Source organism: Leptonychotes weddellii, chromosome 1, assembly GCF_054177405.1.
Source record: "Leptonychotes weddellii isolate Sample4059 chromosome 1, ASM5417740v2, whole genome shotgun sequence".
Taxonomy (NCBI): domain Eukaryota; kingdom Metazoa; phylum Chordata; class Mammalia; order Carnivora; family Phocidae; genus Leptonychotes; species Leptonychotes weddellii.
Window position 1 is genome coordinate 173,140,689 of NC_138369.1, and position 20,894 is coordinate 173,161,582.

The window sequence follows — 20,894 nt, forward strand, 5'->3', positions numbered from 1 at the left end:
GGGCGCCTGGGTGGCTCAGTTGGTTAAGCGACTGCCTTCGGCTCAGGTCATGATCCTGGAGTCCCTGGATCGAGTCCCGCATCGGGCTCCCTGCTCGGCAGGGAGCCTGCTTCTCCCTCTGACCCTCCCCCCTCTCATGTGCTCTCTGTCTCTCTCATTCTCTCTGTCTCAAATAAATAAATAAAATCTTTAAAAAAATTGTAAGTCTGTAAATATGTCATAAATAAATAATACCTCAGTTAAAAAAAATAAAATAAAATATTGACATTGTGGATACGCAATAATGCAATAGCAGGAATATGGTTATCAGGGAGAGATAACAAAATGACAGTGACTAACTTTTGCCAAGTATATCTTAGGTTCTGTTTTGTGTATTGCATTACTTGATCCTTATTAGCAACCTTAGCAGTGGATATTACTCTAATTTCCACTTCAGTAAGAAAAAATATTGATGAAAATACAAAGAATTTGTCCAAGATTGCAGTTAAAAAAAGTAGCAGGGCCAGACTTTGGATCCATAGATTCTGAAGATATATATCCAGGCTCTTCATCTAACTCTACGCTGGTTCTAGTAGAGGTGAAAATAAATAATAAAGAAAGAAACACGTGTTTGTACAATTGTTCTATTCATTCAGCGATGGTTGACATTCATTAATTATTGAAATGGAAGGTGCTAGGAAGCAGTTTAGAAAAACATGCTGACAATGATGGGAGCTTTGCGCATGGAATTCAATATCCACAAGCCCCATTGGAAACATAGGACTGTGTTTGACAGTCTTCTACAATATGATCCTCTGTTTGCATAGACCCAGTGAGATTAGATAATTCAAGATATTGAAAGCCAGACTGAAAAGTCTAAGTTTGATGTTATAAAGAGGAGGAAGCTTCTGAATACCCTACTCAGGGAAGTGACGTGATTGGAGTGGTGCTTTAGAAAGATTGATTTTGCATTTACATGCCATATGGATTGAAATTTGGTGAGATGTCCAATAGAAAAGGAAGCCAAGAGCCACTAATCATGCAGATAGAGGCAGATAAGATTTGGGCTTAACGTGGAAACAGGAAGGAAGAGTAGAACACAAGAATTATGATGTGGGAATGATGAAAATAACTTCGTGACTTATTGTGATGTATATAAGAGATAGACTTGAGGATGAATGTGACTATAAAACAGTGGAGAGTGGAGGGATGAATTAGAGATATTGGTTCTAGGCATATTAGACCCTATTCACTTGAATAGGTTCTGTACCTTTGTATATTATTTTTAATTACTGAAATGTTTAATTCATCATCTATTTCCTGGGGACTGAGCATAATCCAGTCACTTTTCTCAATGTTACACACACACACACACACACACACACACATATATATATATGCATGCATGTATATAAGTATGGAATAATTTTGTAGTCAGCAAGTGGTTGGGAATATAAAATCAGAATGTAAAAGAAAAAAAGTATTTAGGAAGATACGAGAGCTGCAAGTCATAAGCATGTTTTTTCTTTTAGTCAGGTAACAGAAAGAGGAGTCCAACAAAAAATAAATACAAATGAAAACCCAGGGTAAGAGTCAGCCTGTCTGAAAATAGACTATCTGGCTAGATAAAGATACCCACTGGCTCAAGTTTTGGTAATGGTACCTTTGTGCTAACAAAAAAAAGCCTCTTATTTCTCTGTGGTTGTCTCATGTCAAGGGCACAGCTCAGCTAATGGTGCATGCCTCTGTGGTCTGAATAAGAACCAAAGACCATGTCTATTCTGAATGTATGGTCAGAGGTGGAGCCCGAGATGTATCGCATCTCTCCCTCCCCCCTTCAGTACTTAGCACTTTTCCTTTTTAAATGTATCCTTAAACTGAAGATTATAATTGCTGTGATATCCAATTTAGACCTGGCTGACATTAGAGAGTAAATGGGCATGAGGTGAAGAATTGGCAGTCTTATTATAAACAATCAGCATGTGGGTATATATATATATATATACATGTGTATATATGTATATATATATAGTATATATATATGTATATATATTTTTATATTTACATATATATTTAATGCAAACTTTAGGTCAAGCCTATAGATGAAAAGAACCTACAGTCATAATCTGGGATTAAAGAAGCATGAAACTATGATAATGTTTATGTATGGCAACTTTCATAGATTTTTAAGGTCATTTAAAATTTTTATTTCAGGGCGCCTGGTTGGCTCAGATGGTTAAGTGTCTGCCTTTGGCTCAGGTCATGATCCCAGGGTCCTGGGATCGAGTCCCACATAGGGCTCCCTGCTAGGCGGGGACCTGCTTCTCCCTCTGCCTCTGCCTCTCTCTCTCTCTCTGACTCTCATGAATAAATAAATAAAACATTTAAAAAAATAAAATAAATAAAATAAAATTTTTATTTCCAGGTAAGATTTTAATAGTCATATGACTTGGAATACATCAGTATTCTGCACATTAATCTCCAGACCTTAGAGTTATCCCATAATGCACTTAATAGGATATCCAAATAATTTACAGTTACTAATTAGAGCTGAAATGTACACTGTTGGATGTCTCTACAATATTCATATCTAAAAGGCCATAAACCTGCCCTCCTGGCTTTTGCTCAGTACCATTTATAAGGCATATTTTTATGTGATCCACAGTGCTCTCTTTCAAGTCTAGCATATAAGGCACACTTGACTTTTGATAGCCATTAGAGGTTTTTATATGAATCTTTGTATCAGAACAGGAATTTGCATTTACGTGTTATTTTCAATCAAGTTTTTTTGTTGTTTTTACAAAATTAATTTCAGAGATGATATATTTACATATATATATATATTTAAAGATTTATTTATTTATTTTAGAGAGAGAGAGAAAGAGATCAGGGAGCAGGGACAAAGGGAGAGAGAGTCTTAAGCAGCCTCTACACTGAGCGCAGAGCCTGACACAGGGCTCGATCTTACGACCCTGAGATCACCACCTGACCTGAAACCATGAGTCATATGCTTAACAGACTGCACCACTCAAGCACCCCTTATATATTTTTATAATATATGTGTATATTTTAAGTAAATTATATGTAAATTTACAACTTTATGATTATTTCAAATGTGATATTGAAATGAAAGAGAAGAGGGGCACCTGGCTGACTCAGTCACTAGAGTGTGTGACTCTTGATCTTGGGGTCATGAGTTCAAGCCCCAGGTTGGGTGTAGAGATTACTTAAAAAAAAAAAAAAAGAGGGCGGGGGAGAAAGAGAAACTGAGAGAGATCCCTTCAATACTTAACGTACCTCTAATTCTTCATGTTTCTGGAGTAGAAGTTTCATTAATTTCCTCATGAGACTTTTTTCTCTATTATTTTCTCCTCTTACCTCTTTAGCATTTTTGCTAATTGTTTATAAGGTTTTGTATACTGGAAAATAAAGTTTCATTCAGCATACATTATTGAGCTTGAAATAATGTGAGTAATGGATTGACACAAAACACACAAGACAGATTTTATAGCTGTTTTTAAAATATAAGGATTACAACTTAAATATTCCACATAAAGCTTTATTTTAGCTAAATAATACATAAGTTAAACTAAAATAGGTAGTTTGCAGTTTTATTTAGTTCATAATGACATTTGCTCTAAACTTAACACTTTCCCCAAAATTATTAACATAATTTTATTAAACAAAAAGAAAATAAATCTCACATCTTCACAAAAGATATTTATGCTAATGATTCAATAAAGTCTTTGTTTCTTCTTATATTTTTAATTATACCTGCATTCTCCCTCCATCCCTTTCTCTCTTTCACACACACACACACACACACACACACACACACACAAACAGGAGCTTGTTTTCCTTGAATGCAAATAAAATCCCCATACTGTATAGAAAAGGAAGAAGTAAAATTATTGCCTCAATCAATGAAATTTGATAATATTTTACTCTTCATTTTCTATAGTTATAAAGATTGACTAATGTATACTTTCTTGCAATTTGAAAGCATCATTCAGCAGTTTATGCAAGCTCTCTAATTCAAATATATTAAGTGACATAGGGAGCAATTTTCCTTTATTCCTAATTGTCAGGATACCATTAAGTCTTAATAATGGCCATCCATATTACCTGGCTTACATTTCCTTTGTTTTCACTTTTTCGTAGATGTGCCATCCAGTCCCTATGGAGTGAAGATTATAGAGCTGTCACAGACCACAGCCAAGGTTTCTTTCAACAAGCCGGACTCCCACGGAGGTGTGCCTATTCATCACTATCAAGTGGATGTCAAAGAAGTGGCATCAGAAACCTGGAAAATAGTACGCTCCCATGGAGTTCAAAGTGAGTCAGTGATTTCAAAGTATGTTGGTTAATTCAAACTGACCTTCAGTGTTCTTGTGTGATTGGGTTTTTATTTTTCTTCGATGTGTACTTTTTTTTTTCTTTTAATAAAGTAGGGCTGGGAAGACATTTCCATTGCCCTTTTCTTCTTGAGAATACTTTTAATAGAGAGTGGGAAAGTTTTCATCTTTAATAAAGATGGAAGAGTTTAGCAAAATCACCAAAGTTCAATTTTAGGGGAGAAAATTTAATATTTAGAATCTTGGTGGTAGAAAAACAACTACTGACATGTCAAATTTGATGGCTGAATATTCTGAAATATGTTTGTTTTTCATTTATCTGTAAGATTTCTTCTGTAAGTAGTTGTAAAAGTCATACTGTAAAATGTAGAAATCTTATATATTTATGAAGCCATCTATAAAAATTATCTGTCTACTAGAATTTATTTCAAAATTATGTTTTGAAAACTGAGCTTTTTCCTATAAATTATGGCATTTTGAGTAATAGAATAAGCTAATTCTAAGAAGTTAAAACAATTTACAGCACTTCTTTTCACATATAGAATTTCATCATTGTGAAATTGTGATTTTTTTCCCATTAAAAGAAGAAGCTAAATTAGGAAATGATAATTAATTATAAGAGGGGGACTCTATTGGTTGGGATATAGAACTACATTGCATAGTCCAAAAGGACAGTAAAGAAAATAGTGAGGACACTATTGTTCCAAAGTGTCCCTCCTCTGCTGGTCCTGGCCCTGGCATGATCCTGACATGTATGGTGTAAGGGCTCTGTAAAAGGCATGAGCTGTCCTGTGAAGAAAACCATGAGCCCTCCTGTGAAGAATTGTCCTAGTGGACAATAGAGACAGAACAGATAAAATCATTGTAGTTCCACCAATGTTGGCACTCCTTGTTCCATTTTTACTGAGAGTAACTATATGTTTTTTATAGAAGTGCCAGAAATATTCACCAGTCTGTCATCAGTCATTTACTACATGCTTCAAATAATGCCCCCCAAACATGTCAGCCCTTATCATTTCTCTTAATGACGAGAGGATTTGGATAGGTAATGTTCTTTGTGCAAATGCTATGCGGTCCAGGAGAGAAGATAGTATCCCAAAAGAATGAGCAAGTGAGTTCTGGGACTCTAATGGAAGAAACCATTATCCTAGATTCAAGAATTCTATTTTTTAAGAGCGGGAAAACAAGAGAGATGAAAGGTGAGAGACAGAAAGAAAAATGAATTATTACTGACACTACAGAACACTCAGAGTGGGGGTGTTTGTGCACAACCAAGAAGAAAAGTAATGTTAAAGCTGAATATTAGAGAAATTAAACTTGGCAGAATGGTACTACCACACCTCATCCCTCCACCCTGCTGAAGAAGGTTAACAGATTCTCCCAAGACTTTTTACAAAGTTGCAACATCATGAAGGATTTTTAATGGCCTTGATCTGATGGAGTTGTTCATGTTCAAAAACCTGATTTTGTTACTCCATGTATCCATCTCTCAGAAGCAGGTTTCTGTGTTTATAAAACGATATATAAGAAAGGACATTTGCTAATTCACAATGAGAAAGCACTGTCCTGGAAATTAGACATTCAGAATATATATAATAGGTATATTCTTTACCTGTGAGTATTTTACGTAGGAAAGGAAATATGAGTCAGAAACCTGTTTGGTGAGTCTTGAATATCAGTCAAGGAAGTTAAGTGAATGAGATATCCAATGCTTTCAGACTGGGCCAGCTTAAAGCTTGCCAGTGAGACCAGAATACTCAAAGTCCTGGTTTCTCTTCCACTTCTTATAAGAACATTGATCCCATCATGGGGCTCCACCTTCATGACCTCCCTAAGCCTAATCACCTCCCCAAGACCCACCTCTAAATACTATCACATTAGAGGTTTTGGTTTCAACATATGAATTGGTGGGTGGGGGTGGGGATGGGGGTGGGGGGTGGGGGGAGGGTGTGTTTGGGGGGGGTAGGGACACAAATCAGTTCCTAGTTCCTAAATATTCATTCTATTTTAGTCACTGTGTTAAGAACTGAAAATAAATCAAATCAATCGATTTTGAGCACAAACTGAAGAATTTGGTATTATCAATATCTTCTGTTTTACAGAGGATGAAGCTGAGGGCTATCTATATAAAGGGAAAAATTGAGACTATAAAGTTTAGCTTCTTATCTGTAAAGGAATATGGGTAAATAATGGAGAAACCAAAATTCAGCCCCTAACAGGAAATCTAAAGATTTTTTATTTATTTATCTGAGAGAGAGAATGGGAGACAGAGAGCATGAGAGGGGGAGGATCAGAGGGAGAAGCAGACTCCCTGCCGAGCTGGGAGCCCGATGCGGGAATCGATCCCGGGACTCCAGGATCATGACCTGAGCCGAAGGCAGTTGCTTAACCAACTGAGCCACCCAGGTGCCCCACCTAACGGGAAATCTGATTGCAAAGCCTGTACTGCACTTTTTATCCTCTATTCAGTTAAGAGTTGAGAAAGTGGAACACAAATTACTGCCCTATAAAGTATGAATATGACCCATTATATATATATCAGTGTGTTTTATGTATAAAATTTGTAAGTGTTTTATATAATTTTAAGTATATTTATATATAAATAATTTTTATAATATAAAATTTAAATATATATAACATGTAATGCGTGTGTTTGTTGCAATGTGCTTTAGATAGCTAGTGGAAGGAATTATATAGAGAATTTAGGGAGCAATTTGCCTGACCAAGTTAAATATGAATTAGAGAGTTGAAATATCACTGTTATTTAGAAGTTTCTTCTTAGAAAAGCAAGAAGGAAGGGACAGGAAGGGGGAGAGGGAGAGAAAAAGGAAAGAAGAACAGCCTGTCCGAATGGCTAAAGTTGGACATTTTAAACATGTTTCTTCACTCCACCCCATGTATGTATGGTTGACTACACTACAGGGTCCAGAACAGGTATGATAGATATTGTGTGCATGTGAGTTGTGAGATTATGTGATGTAGTCATCAGTGGTTTGGAAAAGGATTACAATTGAGAGAGAAGTGATTACATAGTTGCTTCAATGGGAACATTGTACTTCAATTCAATACAAAGATGTAAGAACAGAGTAATTTAGTAAAAGAATTATTATAAAGGATCTAAAGAATGTGGCCCCAGTACACAGCTCTCTGATGCAGCTTGATTTAAGGGTGAAAATTCAATGGTCTTGAGCAGAGGGCAAGCTTCAACAATAGTGAAAATCTTAAAAATTGTCTTCAACTTTGTAATCGTCTGCACATATTATGGAAAACAGATCCATAGCTTTCATTCATTTCTCAAAAAATGTATCTTAAAAAAAGTTTTTTTTAGTTTGACTTTGTTCTCAAATTATAGTTTAGCTGAGTATACAATTCAAACTTGATAATTACTTTCCTTTGGTAATCTAAAGAGAGTATTTTACTCTCTTCTGTCCTCCCTTATTTTAAAGCCTGCTAGAAGTTGTTCTTTGTAAATATTTTGACTTCTTTTCTTAAGCTGGTTTTGTGATATCTAATTTGGTTATCTTGAGGTTTAATCGCTTGTCCTAATGTGGAGTTATCTTTTCTGCTTGAGGTTCATTGTATTCCTCAATCCGAAGATCCATGTCTTTCATCAATTCTGGAAAATGTCATCATCATTACCTTCTTGAATATGAATATTATGTCTTCCCTCATTCTCTCTGTTCATTTGTTCTGATAATCCAAGTTATATGCTACACTTGTTATTTGGGAAGTTAGAATATCGTATCTCTTTACCTTTATTGTGTTTCATTCCTTCACCATGTTATTTTTCAGTTCTACTAGTTCACTAATTCTTAATTCACTTATATCTGCCATTAAAACTATTAAAACTTTAATGGTCATATTTTTAATGTATGTAAGTTATATTAGTTCATTGTATGTCTCAACAGTATCTCACTCATGGTGGCTTGTTTAGTAGTATACTATATGATTTAAAATAATCTCATATTTTGTTAATCCGATTTACTAGAATCGTACAAGCCCTGGGGTTTGGGTGTGTTCTTCCACAGAAGATATTCTTTTGCTTCGGGTAGTTGCCCTGGAACATTCCAAAGGTGGAAGCATCGGAGCACCCTAAATTAATTTCTTGATTTGAGAGTTTCTGTACTATGAGAGCAGGTTTATAGTTACTAATTTTCAAGAAGTTCTTATCCAACCCCCTTTGCCAAATTGGGATTTGGTTCAAGGCCAAGCCAAACAAATTTTTTTTCTAGCCCACACTTTTACTTGCTTCCAAGAGCTTTGACATTCCTGGCTCCATGCAGGGGTCCAAGCCTCAAATCTCCCTCTTTCTTCTTTCCCTAGTGAGGACATTCAAATCCAATCTTCTGTATTACAGATCTGTGCAAAAGCTCTCAGCTGTCTGAGTACCAGTGAGATTTTCCACAAGACTGCAATAACTGATAGAAAAACAATTACATGGCCGCTCCTCTAGCTTCAGGTCTCCCCATCCACATCATTTTTTCATATTTCAGAGTTTGCCTTCCTTTTCTATGAGATAATATGTGCATTTAAAAAGATTTTTGAAAATGGTATGTTTAATTGTTACCATATTTAAAAGACTTGATTTTATGACTGTATTGTTGAAATTTTGAAGACATTTTTTAAAGCATATACATAGTTTTGAATAGTGAAGAGATGCTTCTTTTGTGCCTTTGCTTTATAGTTTGAACTGATCATTCATCTTAAAGTTTAAGAGAGTTTTGTAAGCATAACTGTACTCATTGCCTTTGAGGCATTTGTTAGAATATAGATTTAGGTTTATCTGTGAAAAGACAGTTACTATGGTCATGAAAATTTCAGCTACTATTTTTTACCCTCAGCATGGTTTTATTTATTTATTTTAATTTACATGAGTTTAGTTGACATTCAGTTACTTTTCTTTGTTCATAAATATCTATAATTCATTATATACTATTCATGTATCTACTTTTACCTAGAAATAAATATCAGCTCTTGCTTGATTGTGTGGCATAAGCAAGAAAATTTTATCAAAAAAAAAATTCCTATTAGTAGATTCTGATTCTAAGTAAGTCATTAATTAATTTCCTGTGAATTTCACCTGCTCACTCTGCACCTGGCCCTAGGTTTGGGGTGCAGTTACGGTCTAGACCAATTATTAAATTCTTCAAGGTTTAGCTGAAGTCTTACTGATCATCCAATCACTGATGTGACACAAAACTAAATTTTGAAACATGGAGAGTTGTGAACAAATCTGATATCAACAACTTGAACTATTCAAACTTCGAATGTGAGCCATTCTGACATTTAATTTTGAGTGAAAAATATGTATCACAGGTGTAGCAAGACTTTTTGATTGGGAAGGATACATGACATTTTCATTACCCTATCATTTAACACTTTGTAAGCATGTTCTATATACCTCATTGGGCACAAATGAAGAGAAGATAATAATCTTGCAAAACAGCTACTCATTTTTCAGTATTCAAAATAAAAAATGAAAAATTAACATTTTAAAATATCAAGTTTTTTTTTATCAGAGCATAGAACAATTCTCTCAGATAGCATAATCTATTTCTTTTAATTTGTGAAATGTTTAGCCAGCTAGAATCACACATAGATGCCCTTTCAATCTCAACCAAGATTATTATATACTCTGCTTTATTTGGGTCTAAGGTTATAGTAGAATTTCTTTTTGTTCTCTTAGTTCTATTTTAATTGAAATCTGAAGGAAAAAAATCAACTTGTATGGTAGAGAAATCCATTTTCAGCTTTGTGAAGGAGTTTTTCCAAGATTGTTTTGAAGTATAAGTTTGGATTTACAAATCACATGCCTATGCCTGAAAGGTCCACAAACTGATTTTAAATAGGAGCTTAAATTGGAATAAAGATTAATAGATCAAATACTAAGAAAAATTTCAATGCAACTAAAGAGATGCTACTTTCTTTTTTTTTTTTTTTTTAAAGATTTTATTTATTTATTTGACAGAGACACAGCGAGAGAGGGAACACAAGCAGGGGGAGTGGGAGAGGGAGAAGCAGGCTTCCCACGGAGCAGGGAGCCCGATGCGGGGCTCCATCCCAGGACCCTGGGATCATGACCTGAGCCGGAGGCAGCCGCTTAACTGACTGAGCCACCCAGGCACCCCAAGAGATGCTACTTTCCAGTACCTTCCGTTCTCTCAAAGGGGGCGCCCTAAATTCAACCAGCAGCTTTCAAAGAATCCTTCTGGCTTGAATACTCCAAAACCACAAGCTTAATATCATTTATATAGATTCAGGCGGAGGCTCCACATCAACAATGAAAAGTTTATTTATTACATGCATGGGATTTCCATGTACAAACAGCACTGTTAGAACACCTAATTCCTCCATGTTTTAGTTTTTCACTAGGAATCACCTCCATGCTCTGCGATCTTCCCACCGCCCCCCACCCCCGTCACTTTCTCTTAGTGCAGCAGGCTTGATATGGCCTACGAAGTGTGCTTTTACATTATTTGCTTCAGAGAATTGTTTAGCTTTTAAAACTGGACATTAATGCCCTTTAGAAGTAAGATAGATTTTGGCACAATTATTTTGTAATTTTTTTCCCATTGCTTTGTATTAGAATTTCTTAATCAAATGTTAGCTTTTTTCAAGTAATCCTCCCATATTTCCTGTGTTTTCTCTCATTGTCTCTACTTTTATCTTTTGCTCTACCCTAAATTTTTAACACTTATATTTTTCAATTTACTTATCAATTTTTAAAATTGTTAAATGTTTCATTCTCTGATCATTTATTTAATGTATGCAATATATTCTCTTATCTCTCCGATAATTGTAATATTTCTTCAGAGTTATTTTTGCTCCATGATTTGGTTTTCTTTTCCTAGACTTATTTTGTTGTTGTTGTTATTTGTTTTGCTCTCTGTCATTCACATTGGAAACGTACCCCAAGTATTTGGTGATCCTTGCCGGAATATGTGCATTTAAAAGTAAGAAAAAAATCACCCCTAAGCTCTGCACAAAGGTAGGGCTTTTTAAGCCTTGACATCAGATGGGTTTCTAACTTCCCCATCAACAGAGGTCTGTGAAATAGTAACTATTTTTGGGTATCATTTTGAGGTTGTTCAGTTATTATTGGCATAACTGGCTACAGGGACAATTTGGAAAAGCAGTTTCTGTCAAATGGTGTCAGATGCTTCCCACAAAGTTTGTCCGGCAAATCAACTCCATGCTCCCTTATGTTTAGAATTCCAGAGTACAAAACTTCTTCGGTCCCGCTTATCCAGATAATAGATCTTTCATCTTCTGTTGAGGTGAGAAAGAGGAATTCATCTTCTCTTAAATCTGAGGAGAGGGCAGGAGAGTTCAATTGTTTAAATGTTTGATGATCATCCAGTTTTGTGCTTTCATCTTTTTGGATTTAAAATTCCTGAGACTTTTCTGAAACTTCTGTAGGTCTAATTAGTTTACCTCCCCTATCATATCATCTTCATATACAGATTTTTATAATTTTTGATGTAACATTATATTTTTATATGTGGGTTTTTTCAATTTTTAAAACAGTATTAAATTATATATTGATGACATAGTGTTGAAAATTACACTTTTAAGAAAAATGAGCATGTCAATGTTACTTGCTAATGATAGTACCTATAATTATCTAACTTTCTGCTCTCTTGTGCTGCTTATAGGCAAAAAAAAAATTCACATTTTTTTGGAAACTAGCTAGCTTCATATGCACATTCAGTAGAAATTTTAAATATAAATTAAGCTCTAAAATTTGGCAGTTTTGGGGCACCTGGGTGGCTCAGTCATTAGGTGTCTGCCTTCGGCTCAGGTCATGGTCCCAGGGTCCTGGGATCGAGCCCCACATCAGGCTCCCTGCTCCGTGGGAAGCCTGCTTCTCCCTCTCCCACTCTCCCTGCTTGTGTTCCCTCTCTCGCTGTGTCTCTCTCTGACAAATAAATAAATAAAATCTTTAGAAAAAATAAATAAAATAAAATAAAATTGGGCAGTTTTCGCAATAATACCCAGAATAACAAAGACCATCAGATAGGGACACAGTGTAAGGTTGCATATATTGTGTAATATGCAACCACAAGAACTCTTTACAAATCCAAAAGATAATTTAATAAAACCAGCTCTCTATTGAAAAACATGCTATTTGATAGTCACCTCAAAGTTTTTTTGTTCAAAAACCCACTAATCATGCAATAGATTTCAGATTATTCAACAGTTCCTGGATTCTTCAGTGGTAATTGAGGAACATACTGTATATATACAATGCTATATCTATAAACAGAGTGAATAGTAATATAATAGGGCAGATTTCTTTCTATGAAATTATTAATTAATTTTTGTAGTGAAATTATACAGGATTGGTCCTCTTTTGTTCTGAATTGTGACTCAGAAAGAAAGTAACATTGTCAATGGAAACATTTTATTGAAGTTATGGCCTATAAATGTTTTTCTGTGATCATTATTGAATATAAAATCTTTTTGCTTTTGTTCATACTTAAAAAGAAAGCTAGTGATTGTTTAAAATACAGATGTAAAATAATGACAATGAGCATCATAACTCAACTAAAGCTAGAGTAAGCTCACACAGGTATTTCTTCAAATATGTCACTTTCCGAAATTTATCAGGAATTTTCTGTGTTGTGTTATGGTGCCACTAAAAATAATGAAAGAAATAATTGATATATCTTTGTTACTTAAAACTTGTTTTATTTATTTTTTGTTTTTGTTTTTTTTTGGAAATGCACCCCAGAAAATGTCCCTGCATGACAAATGACACCATCATCCTTTTAGGTCTTTCTGTCTTTTGTCTCCCCTGTCCACCAACCAAACACACAATGGTCCCTTTTAACTATAAAATGAATTTCCTTTTTTTTTTTTCTCTTACCTTTGTGTGTGTTTTTGTCTGTGTTCTTGAAACATATATCATCATACATTTTCTTTTGTTTTGTGATATATTGTCAGGCATCATTTCAAATTACACTTAAGATTGTTATTCCAATGTTTCTTTAATCTATTTACAGTTGCCTGGGTGACACTGGATTTCCATATATCTTACTACTCAATTTTATAGTTTTAGAAACAATTTTATTTTATTTTATTTATTTTTTTTTTAATTTTTTAAATTTTTTTTAAAGATTTTATTTATTTATTTGAGACAGAGAGAATGAGAGAGACAGAGAGCACATGAGAGGGGGGAGGGTCAGAGGGAGAAGCAGGCTCCCCTCCGATGCAGAACTTGATCCTGGGACTCCAGGATCATGACCTGAGCCGAAGGCAGTCGCTTAACCAACTGAGCCACCCAGGCGCCCAGAAACAATTTTAAATAATAATTGTTTAAAATTAGCTCTAAACTACTGCAGATTTTAAAATCGTAATAAATTCCAGTGCTTTAAAAAATTCTCTACAAGGAATATTTTCTACAATTATACTATTTCCAACATAAATATGCCTGAAGAAAAATGGTTATCATTTTAATGAGTATATTTCACATGGTAAAAGAGAAATTGACTGCAAAAATCATCTATTTTAAATACAAGTGCAATAAACTCACAAATTGCAAAGAAAGGGGGATAAAAGTAATCCACATTAATTCAGTATTTTCAGTTAAAAGAAATTTGTTCTAATTTGAATGTAATGGAAATAATTCTATATGTAAAAAATCAAAACAAGAATATCTTGGACTGTTTTCATTGTGCCCGTTTAAAAAAAATGAGCTAACTTAGAAATTTATATATCATAGCAATCTTAATGAATTTAAACTGCATAGATCAAAATATACAGGTAATGAGTCTAGGAGGGAAATTGAGTGAAATAACACCCTTTAAGTAAAATTATTTGTATGCTGGAAACTTCCCCACATACCTCAATATGAAGACCCAAATTCATTCATAATTCTGTACTCAGCCTGGTCTCTGCTATAATGATAAAAAGAGCTTCTATACAAATAATTTTTAAATTTTTAATAAAATTAATGAACTCTTCTATATGTATATAATTTTATAAATCAGGGAAATAAATGGTATGAAGAAATGAAATTAATTTATATACGAAAGATGTTTGTGAGTAGTAGAAAAGAAACATGAATATTTCATGAGTGTTTTATAGGAATTTAATCCACAGGAGGATGGAAGTATTCATTGTTACTAGAAACTTAAAAAAATAAGAGTCCATTTCACTGCTCAAACACACTTTTTTTGGACACCTTAATTGTCAGTGCAAGTATGATTTTTCCTAGAATATAGCTCACAATTTTTTCTTAATTCTAGCGAAGAATCACTGTGGGCTGACCATCATGGTTAGTTTAATAGTTAATCTAACTAATAAGGAATCTTAGAACACATGTTTAAATTTTATACTCCTAAAATTTTTTAAATCATACCTAAAATATTTCTCTTTATTAAATAAATATTATTTGATTTTTGTGATTTTTAAAGTTCATTATTATGAACAGTATCTTCTGTATTATAGTATATAAATATTCTCAAAGTTAAGGAGGAGTATAGAGATTTTCCTTTATATGCTAAATGGCTCAAAATTCTTCTGTCATTGGGAAGGTTCTAAGGCCTTCTTCAGTAATGCCATCCTATAGGCAGGATGACCATTGTGGACTGGCATGATCAAAAATGGTTTCAGAGAAAAAAAAAATGGTTTCAGAGACTGACAGTACTCTGGTCCTCAACTCATGTACATCATATATGGACCATAGCGACAGCATTCTTACTTTTCATACTCTTGCCATCTCCTGTGTTCCTTTTTTTTCCTACATATGCAGGTCTGATTAGCATTTTACACTAATAATGCACTGCTTTGATTTTTCTTAAGGCCCTTTTTAAAAATCACTATTGCATACAGCAGTGATATCTAAAATAGGATTCTCATATTCCAGGATACTTAAAAGATCAACCATTAGGGCCCATAAAAGTAAACTGGACAATATTGCCATTTCTCTAATCAAATTATGGAAGTGATGATTCAGATAATCGCATTTATAAATGGTTGACAATGCTAAGGATATGTGTGTGTGTGTGTGTGTGTGTGAGTGAGTGTGTGAGTGTGTCCCTCTTCTTCATCTTATAACATGCCCCTAAATAAACACATAGCACATCAAAGCCTGCCCACTCACTGTGCATACATGCATTTTATATTCTTACAACCATGCTTGAGTTTATGTTACTCCATCCACGCTTTCCTATCCATCTGTCAAGGTTCAATATAAATTTGAGCTTTTTGGTAAGGGTTTCTTTTTTAGTAGAAATATTTTTACAATCCTTTGAAACTCTGTAGTAAGTATTGCTTATACTAGGATTTGCCACCTTCTCACTTCATAATATAAATATTAAGATACAAGTCATAGTTCTCTATCTTGATTGCACATCTGGGAGCCTGTGTAACATGTTGTATGGACCTTTCAATCTTCTACATTACCTGAGATGAATGAATGGATTACTTAATTACTAGGTTTGCTTATATTCAAATAAAATTATATAGTTACTATTTCCAAACATCTGTCAATTTTGACTGTGTCCAAGCTTAATTAAATGGAACCATCTAAGCAAGTTGGTTGTTTATTCCTTTCTTTGGAGTTTTCAAAGATTCCACAAGCTTTTCTAGGTACTAATGTTATGGTTTTAGCTGTTCTATAAAACCTAATTCTATTGTATATTAAAAAAAAAGAAACTTCCCTTTAATTACTAAGATTAAAAAAATCTATTGTACCTTTTTAAAAAATTATCTGTTTAAACATAAGTAGACTATTGAGAAAATGGAGATAGCAGTTTCTCTTTCTCTAAAAAGCAGTCTTAATTATTCTTACTTCTTTTCACCACACTTCAGAACAAAGGGAAGCATCCAACCACTGTATGCCATGTGCTTTTGCTACTGGCTCACCTAGCATTAAAGAAAGAAGACCTCCTTAAGTGATAGAGCATGCGCGTGCAGTTCTGGAGAGTGGGCATGTCAATGGACAGTTAGGATATTTATCATATCATAGAAAAATTAGTGTGCTCTGTAAAACTGCTTCAATTTAGAATGCTTTGCTAGAGATCTTCATCCTCACAACTGGGTATTGTGACACAGATACACATAGCATGAACTTTGGATTTGGAGTTCAAGACATGTGATCTCCTGTCCAGGGTAGCATTGTTTTATCCCCCCATCTGTTGGTGGGGCTGCTTATCCTACATATTATATCTATAAGGCTTTGAGTACTTTTGACATTTTAACAATATTAGACATTCTAATCCATGGATATGGGATGTATTTTTATTTATTAATATCTCCTTTAATTTCTTTCACAAAATTTTTACAAAAATATTTTGCAGTTTCTCTTGAGCAAGAGAAATTTCTTTCATTTAGTTAATTCCTAAGTATTTAATTCTTTTTGATGCTATTAAAATGGAATTGTTTTTTGAATTTTCCTTTTTAGAATGTTTGTTAGTATACATAAATGCAACTGATTCTGGAGTGTTGACTTTGTATCTTCTCACTTCATTGAATTCATTTTTTAGTTCTAAAAGTTTTTTTGTGGAATTTTTAGTATTTTCTACATATAAGATCACATCATTTTTGAACAAAGATAAGTTTACTTCTTTCTTTCTAATTTAAATGCCTTTTATTTTTTCTTACCTAATTGCTCTGGCAAAAATCCCGGTACTATGTTAATTAGAAGTGGTGAAAACAGGTATCCTTGCCTTGTTCTCGATTCTGGAGAAAAAGATTTTAATCTTTCACCATTAAGTACGATTAACTGGAGATTTTTAATGTATGGCTTTTATTACATTGAAGTATTTACTTTTTATTCCTAGGTTTTGAGTGTTTTTATCATGATGAGGTATTAAATTTTGTCAAATGCTTTTTCTGCATCAATTGAGATAATGATACATTTTTTCCTTTATCATATAATTGTAGTGTATTACATTGTTTAATTTTTGTATGTTGAAACATCCTTGCTTTCCAGGAATAAATTCTTCATGGTCATGATATATAAATCTTTTACTATGCTGCTGAATTTGGTTTGCTAGTATGTGATTGAGAATTTCTTTATCACTGTTCATAAAGGATCCTAATTTATAGTTTTTTATATTTTTTTGTAGTGGTTTTATCTGGTTTTGGTATCATGTTAATGCTGGCCTCATAGAATGAATTAGTAAATGACCTTCTGCTTCATTTTTTTTAGGAATTTTTGAGAAAAATTGGCATTAATTTTTCTTTTTCTATATTTTTAAGATTTATTTATTTGGGGGGGGAGGAGCAGAGGGAGAGAGAGAGAATCCTGAAGCAGACTCCCCACTAAGCAACAGAGCCTGACACAGGGCTCAGTTCCAGGACCCTAAGATCATGACCTGAGCCAAAATCAAGAGTTGGATGCTTTACCAACTGAGCCACCCAGCACTCCAGTATTAGTTTTTCCTTAAACATTTGATATAATTCATCAGAAGCTGTTGAGTACAGGGCTTTTCTTTGTCAGAAGATTTTTGAATACTGAGTCAATCTTTGTACTAGTTATAGGTCTATTCAGATTTTCTATTACATTATGATTTATTTAGTCTTAGTATGTTTTGTATATCTAGAAATTTGCCCTTTTCATCTAAGTTTTCCAATTGGTCAGCATACAGTTGTTCATAGTAGTCTCATAATCCTTTTTATTTATGTAGAATTTGTAGTAATATCTCCAATTAATTTCTGGTTTTAGTAATTTGAATATCTTTTTTTTTTTTTTCATCTTAGTCTATGTAGCTCAAGTTTTTTTTAACCTGTTGATTGTTTTTTGAAGAATCAACTTTTGGTATCATTGATTATCTCTATTATTTTTCTATTCTCTATTTCATTTTTATCTGTCCTAATTGTTCTTATTTTCTTAAGTCTGCTGGCTTTGGGTTTAGTCATTTCTTCTTTTTCTAGTTCTTTATGTTGTAAAGTTAAGTTGTTGATTTGATATGTTTCTTGTTTCTTAATGTAAGCATTTAGAGCTATGAATTCCTCCTGAGCCTTGATTTTGCTGTGTCCCATTAGTTTTCCATATGTGGTGTTTTCATTTTTATTCATCTCTAAGTGTTTTCTAACTACCCTTGTGATTTCTTCTTTGACTCATTAGTTTGTTTAAGTAGGTAATCTTTAATTTTCACTATTTTGTGAATTTTTTAATTTCCCTTGGTTAATGATTTTTAACTTCATACTGTTCTGGTCAGAAAAGTTACTTTATTTGATATCTATCTTTTAAAGTCTGTTGAGACCTAATTTGTGGCCTAACATATGGTCTATTTTGGAAAACTATCCCATGTGCAGTAAAGAATAATCTTTTTGTTTGGACAGTATTCTAAATTTAGTAGTTTTATTTTGTTGTTTAAGTCTCCTGTTTCTTTACTTATCTTCTGTCTGATTGTTCTATCCATTATTGTGTCTGTAGTAACATGTATATGTTTATAATTGTTATATATTCTTGTTGTATTGAAACTTCTATTAATATATAATTTCCTTTTTGTCTCCTGTGACACTTTTTGATTTAAAGTCTATTTTCTCTGATACCAGTATAACCAGCCCTGCTGTCTTCTGGTTATTATTTACATCGATAATCTTTTTCCATCCTTTCACTTTCAATCTATTTGTGTCTTTGTATCTAAGATGAATCTCTTATAGATAGCATATAGTTGGATAATATGATTCTAGTCATTCTGCCAATCTCTGTCTTTTGACTGGAGAGTTTAATCCATTTACATTTAAAGTAATTACCAATAAGGGGGGACTTCTGTCATTTTAATATTTGTTTTCTTTATGCTTTACAGCTTTTTTTATCCTTTATTTTCCATATCACTGTCTTCTTTTGTTTTTAGTCAGGCTTTTTTTGTTTGTTTGTTATGTTATGTTTTGTTTTGTTTTGTTTTGTTTTTGGTGAAATGTTTAAATTCCTGTCTCATTTATTTTTGTGTCTATCTTATAGCTATTTTCTTTGTGATTACCATGGGGACTTCATTTAACATCCTAAAGTTCTAACACTTTAATTTGAATTTATACTAGCTTAACTTCAGTAACATACAAAAACTCTGCTCTTGTATAGCTTCATCCCTATCCTTTTCGGTTGTTGGTATCAAAAAATTACATCTTTATGCATTGCGTGCCTAAGAACATGAACCAATAATTCTTTTAAATGTGTTAATATCTTAAATTATGTGGAAAACAAAATTTGGAGTTACAAACTAAAGTTATGATAATACTAGCTTTTAGAATATTTTTTTAAAAAAATATAGCCTCTCAAGTCATGTAGAAAACCATGAGTGCAGTTGCAAATCATTGTTGCAGTAGGACCAATTTTTGTAGTTGTCATGTATTTGCCTTTATTGAGATCTCTGTTTCTTCATATGACTCTGATGCATTGTCTAGTGTCCTTTTATTTTACCTAGAAGTCTCCCTTGAACTTTCTTGCAGAATAAGCCTAGAAATAACAGAATAGCTCAGTTTTTGTTTATCCAGAATGTCTTAATTTATCCCTCATTTTTGGCAAACAGTTTTGTCAAACATGCACAGTTTTTCCCTGTTAGCACTTTGCCTAAACCCTCCCTCTGCCTTTTGGCTTCCACAGTTTCTGATGAGAAATCTACTGATAATGTTATTGAGGACATCTTATATATAATGAGTTACTTCACTTTGCTGCTTTCAAGATTCTCTCTTGGTCTTCAGCTTTTGAAAATTTGATTTATAATGTATCTTGGTGTGGGCCTCTTGGAGTTCAGCTACTGTGAAATTCATTGAACTTCTTGGATGTTTACACTCATAGCTGAAATTGTCAGGAATTATTTCTTCAAATACTCTCTCTGTTTCTTTCTCACTCTTCTTGTGAGACTCCCACAGTATGATTATGGCCCACTTGATCATGTCCCACTGGTCTCTTAGGCTCTCTTCATTTTTCTTCAATCATTCAAGAATTTTCATTGTCCTATCTTCAAGTTCACTGGTTCTTTCTTCTGCTCATTCAGCTCTACCTGTGAAATCTTCTAATAAATTTTTCATTTTAGTTATTGTACTTTTAAGCTCCACAATTTCTTTTTGGTTTCTTTTTAGATGTTCCCTCTTTATTTTGGTCATACATTGTTTTTTATTGTTGTTTTGTTTGTTTGTTTTCTTTGTTCACATCTTCCTTTAGTTCTCTGATCATCTTAAGAAGATTGTTCCAAAAGTCTTTTTCCAGTATATCTGCCATGAGATATTTTTCAGGGAAGGTTTCTGTTGATTTAAACTTTTTTCTTAAATGGGCCATAATTTCCTGTTTCTTTGCATGCTTTGTGATATTTGTGTTAAAAACTGGACATTTGAATTTAATAATATGATAACTCTGGAAATCAGTTCTCCCCTTTCCTCAGTATGAACTCTTATTATTTTTGTTTATTTTTTTTTTTTAATTATTGTTGTTGTAGGTGATGTCTGGGCCAAGGATCAGACTGTCATATAAACTTCAGGTCTTCTCAGGGCACTTGTTCTTTAAATCTTTGAGAAATCACTTTTTCTAGAGGAGGTGGGGCATGCAATAGTGAGGGAAGGTGCAGCAATGGTTGCCCACCTCCTTGTCTGCAGCTCTGTGATCAA

General features: G+C 33.6%; 1 protein-coding gene across 2 annotated transcripts in view; it reads left to right on the top strand.

Moving 5' to 3' along the window:
- The window catches only part of NCAM2 (neural cell adhesion molecule 2), a 470,380-nt gene that overhangs the window by 384,131 nt on the left and 65,355 nt on the right, over nucleotides 1-20,894 (top strand). For both annotated transcript variants that reach the window (XM_006727618.2, XM_031031149.2), the window contains exon 12: nucleotides 4,141-4,314. In XM_006727618.2, coding sequence (XP_006727681.1) covers nucleotides 4,141-4,314 — 174 coding nt within the window. The remainder of the gene's footprint in view (nucleotides 1-4,140; nucleotides 4,315-20,894) is intronic.